Source organism: Festucalex cinctus, chromosome 10 (genome assembly GCF_051991245.1).
Source record: "Festucalex cinctus isolate MCC-2025b chromosome 10, RoL_Fcin_1.0, whole genome shotgun sequence".
NCBI classification, from domain to species: domain Eukaryota; kingdom Metazoa; phylum Chordata; class Actinopteri; order Syngnathiformes; family Syngnathidae; genus Festucalex; species Festucalex cinctus.
In genome coordinates this window covers 3,997,501-4,002,500 of record NC_135420.1, presented here as the reverse complement: position 1 = coordinate 4,002,500, position 5,000 = coordinate 3,997,501, and the positions used below count along the sequence as shown (strand labels likewise).

General features: G+C 39.9%; 1 protein-coding gene across 8 annotated transcripts in view; it reads right to left on the bottom strand.

The window, feature by feature from the left end:
- Positions 1–5,000, bottom strand: part of nek1 (NIMA-related kinase 1) — a 120,371-nt gene that overhangs the window by 12,737 nt on the left and 102,634 nt on the right. For all 8 annotated transcript variants that reach the window (XM_077533413.1, XM_077533418.1, XM_077533419.1 and 5 more), the window contains one exon: positions 4,194–4,246. In XM_077533413.1, coding sequence (XP_077389539.1) covers positions 4,194–4,246 — 53 coding nt within the window. The remainder of the gene's footprint in view (positions 1–4,193; positions 4,247–5,000) is intronic.

Genomic DNA, 5,000 nt, shown 5'->3' with positions numbered 1-5,000 from the left:
AAACAATGTCAAGTGCCACGAAAAAAACAATAAAAAAATCTAAACTTGATAGTGACCGACGCCGGGCAAGAACGAGAGTGAACATTGGTTTGACATTTCAGCGGTGGAGAGAGTTGAGATCGGACTTGGAATAGAAAAGTGATTCACAGCTGGCTTTCTTTCTACTCCAAAAGGTAAGAAGCAAGTATCTTGACATTTAGAAAAAAAATGTGTTGTTTTCAAATAGCAGTAACCTCAAGATCGATCACTTCTCGGTCGTAACTATTGGGGTGAAAGTGAGGTGGACGGCAACATTTAGCGTGAAAGGGGCGGCAAAGTTGAATGTAATAGAACAGAATGACTTTATGAAGACCAGACGTTCCATTCCGCGGCGTTTCAATCAGGCTAAATGTTGCCTTATTTTCCTCCGTGAAAACAGCTTATTGTAGCTACATTATGCTAACGGAATGTGAACGGGACTACTGAATGGCGATAACATTCATGGCCGTATCACACTAAGTAGTGAATGGGTCTATATGTTCGCACAATCGTCATTTCCATAAATGACAGCCCACCTTTCGGCTAATGCACAAAGACGCTAGCCTGGGGGTGACATACACTGACTAGAATCAGGTTGACGTCCGTCGAGCGGGGTGACTACAATACGTAACTGCATATTAACATCGGAATGAGGTCCAATTAATTGACGTAATTTGCATCGTTTTGGAGTACAGCACAGGACTGGACTTCGACCGACTAAAGCAATATGATCTGCAAGTCCCGTGGACATCAATTGTTTAGTGGGTATCAGAGTCTCATTCCGTGAAGTAGCCAGCTTTGTATAACATTATAAAACTTCTTACCTCTGAAAACATAGTTTAATTGGATATGAAGAGCCCAGTCTTCAGTATTGAGGTCGTGCACGTACGAGTGCGCGCAGCCTGTACGAGCGTGCAGTTTGTTTTCGGCCACAGGTGGCAGTAGCGATTTGAAATTTTAAATCTTCCATATAGCTGCTTGAATTCCCTTTAAAATGAAATATAATACATGGACGTACCTCAACAATTGACAAAGTTACAGCAATTTTAATGTTGGATAGTAGAAATCCCTAGTTTTGAGAAAAAGGGGTTTAAATTTTCGGTGCATCTTTCAAATTCAATTCAAGGACGCATCTGTTGAGGAAGGACGCATCTGTACTTGCTCCTGCACTCGCTCGTGAATCTAACTACTTGTTGATTTTTGCATTGGGATTTTTAACTACATTGTTGCAGAATGCCTGGCGGAAAAAGAGCTGACGAGATTGAGGAGATAAAATCTTCTCTTAAAAAACTCAGTGGAATGGTTGCCGAATTACTTGAAATGAAGAAGAGCATTGAGCCACTTCTTCAGGAAATACAGCAATTGAAGAAAGAGACACAGGAAAAAGATCGACGCATTGTTGCCTTGGAACAAAAAGTGGATGATTTGGAACAAAATCTTCGTATCAACGATGTGATAGTCACCGGTATCAAGATCAAGCCGCGCCGTGGCCCTTTGAGAGCTGCGGCTAGCACGAGCACGGAAGATTCTGACCAATATTCAGGGAACGAGACTGTGGAACAGCAAGTGACACTTCAACTCAGAGAGACAACAGTAATTCACAATATCACAACAACAATAACAACAACATCACTAATTACCCAAAGCTGGAGTTGTATATGATTATTTGCTGACTTTGCCAAGGCTAACTCTTGTTTATACACCTGCATTGATAACATGTATTGCTGTTCCTGTTTGAATCTAAATATTGTCTGGCTCGAATTCCGTTTGGACATTTGTTCTAACAGTCAAGGCTACATGATAAGGCTGTATTGTGGCTCCAATGAATCTGCTGTCAATACGCAAAATGGGGGTTGGTGGTCTGGTTCCTGGAATGCAGCTGGCGTGGGCCGCTCTGCTGGGTGAGCTAGGCTGGGCAGCGTACAGGAGTCATCAGATCCACAACATGCTAGCAACCAGTGGTGCTACCTGACCAGAATCGAGCGCTGAAATTGCTTGAAAGCAATGGGCTGAATGCAAGCCGATCTACTCTTCTGGAAAGCACAACATGTGTGAAAGCTGATCCGAGGTCAGCGAAGACCCTACTGGTGAAAGAGAAGAATTGCGCTTGCCTTGGCTGCTCGCCTGGCGGGGTGGGCTTGCTGGTGGCGTCTGGGGACCGACTCACCAGTGCCAAATGACTGGGACTAGCCACAATCTACACACGGACATTCAAGATGAACTGAGCAAGCAGTGTCTGGGATAGTATGGGATGGATAACGATAAAAATTAATGACTATTCTAAATAATGTATATGATTGATGCGTTATAGTAATGGGTCGATGGGGACGGGTCTCGAATAAGCTTCGGCTTCTACCCGTCAGCCCTTCTTTCGGATGTCAATGTTGCAAATGATGTGATGTGATTGATGTAAACTGTAATGTGTCCGAAAGGAAAGAATGAATAAACCAAACCAAACCAAATGTCCACATCAACCTGTACCTTCGGAAAAAGATATGGACCTGGTCATTGTCCGAGATTTGAACCCTTTAAATGTTTTCTCTAAATATCGTAACTTGCACAAACAACTGCTTTTATTTTGTAAAACAGTCAACATTTTTGCATATGTCCATGTTACAGACCAAATTAGTAACTATCAGTCTTTTAAAATGCTGTTTTAACATGCAGCTGCCTGATAAAATACTCCACTCGTAAGTTGTAACAACTAATATCTTTTTAAAAGTGCTATCTTACTAAATGTAAACTTTAATTTTAGTTATCATCATTAGGAGCAGTCAAGTTAGGCCCTCCAACACTACTTTAGATTAGGTCGTCCGATTCATTGTTTCCCAACCAGGCCTATGTGTGCACATTGAGGTGGTAAATGGAAACTCAGATGGACTGATGGAAATAAAATTACACTGCTATACTATGACTCTCAGGATTATTTTTGTTTAGTGTTTTGTTTAATGTCTGTTTTAAAGGGGACGACTTAAAAGGTGCTCCAATTTTTGGTGGTAAATGTTATAAGAAATGCAGGTTTATTCTTTATTTTTGATACAATGACATACCAACACCTAGAATGGAGGATGGAAGGCTAGTAGTTGATTGGGTATTCTACACTGACTGGATTGGCTAATTTTTGGCATGAGTACTGATGAGCCAGTCAGAGGCACAGTAGGGCGGGTCATGTTAGGGAAAAGAATCCTTCAAACGCTCACACGAGCCACAACGGTGACCCAGAAATTTCGCTCAGGTGAACTGATTCACCCTCGTAGACTGGATACTTGATTGCGGCGTGGGTTCGATTCAGATAAACACTATCCACATGCTCTAGTTTTATAGTTTATAGTTTTATAGTAGCTATAGGCTGGTACTTGATTTTCAAGTACTGGTAAATTCAAAACACAAGAATGGGAACAAATAGTTTAAGATTCAGCACAAAACAATACTGAGGTCTAACCAAACTGTTTTTTTTTACTATTTTTGTTCATTGTTCACAAAAAAAAAAGTAATTTGTTTCATTACATATACTTTGTTTGCCTCATGATAAATACATTTAACATTATTTCAAGCTGCTTGTGTTACCATACTGTTCTTAACAAGTCATGATCATTTTATTATTGTGAGCAAGTACAAATGAAGGAATTTTAATTCTTACAAGTAGGGCTGGGAATAAAAGTGGACCAAGTCAGTTGGGCCGACCACAAATATTGGTCGACGCAAAAATCCATGTGTCAAAGCTATTTTAATAATTAAAAAATAATAATTGCCTCACCTGAAATTATACATATATAGTGCTGAGGGCAACAAACACGTTGCAGTAATATATTACATTTAGGCAGTAAGGCGATAATATAACGACTTACTCAATATATCTTTTAATATTATTACAGTTACTGGCTCCCGTAACACGTTACAACATCGCGGCCACAAGGAGAAATAAAAAACAATCGCCATAAACTTAAACCTAATTATTATTTACATTTTACATGTCATCGGGCATCACTTGCAAGTTGCAACCTCTCTTACAAGTCCGACAACATTGGTTTCTTTAGACACGATACTCAGCTCCGTACGTGACTGAGAAGTCATCGTTTGTGAGACTATTCACTGTCATGGTTTCATGAAATAAAATGCCCAACATTCAAAATACAAGAAGAAACAAAGTAAAACATTACGACTATTACCCTTACCCTCGTTCTCTGCTGCTGCTGCTGCTCCTTGGTTTGGATTGACCTCCGGTAGTCTGTAAAAGAACAACACTTGTTGATTAATTAACATTGTCATTGTACCTAATTGAGGTTTTTACTTGTGTACATAACCTTGACTTGACTCATACAGCCAGCTTCTGTCTATTGGGTGGACGGAACAAAAGATTCTGAAAAATCTAGCTATGGAGGACCGTGTCTGATGGCCAACAATAAAAGCTTATGAGACTGCAGGAACGTAGTCCCCCACACACACTGCTGCTTCCCAAACCTGGAGCAACTGACCATCAAATGCCACCCCACACATTCTACAGCTATCATACTTGGCAAGTTGGCAGCAGTAACTAATCTGTAAGGACTTGCTCTCTGGAACTACAAGAGCACTGTTTGTGCACCCCTTCTGACATCTCTCCTTGCATAGAGCACAAAAAGGTGAATTTTCCCTTATGGGATTATATGAGTATGATGCTAATAAAACCAAATATGAATAATATTTATTTCACCATCGCTCCATCTGCGATAATACATGAGGCACTTGCTGCTAGCCTTTATACCATCCATCACAATGAAACTCATTTTAACACAATTTATTTGAACACAATTACAAACTATAAATTTAAAAACATATCCATCTCTAATGCAAACGCTTCCCTCGTGGATGAACTCAACATCATTTATACATGCTTTGAGAAGACATATACACCCCCCCCCCCCCCCCACACACACACACATATGTGTGTGTGTATATATATATATATATATATATATATATATATATATATATATATATAT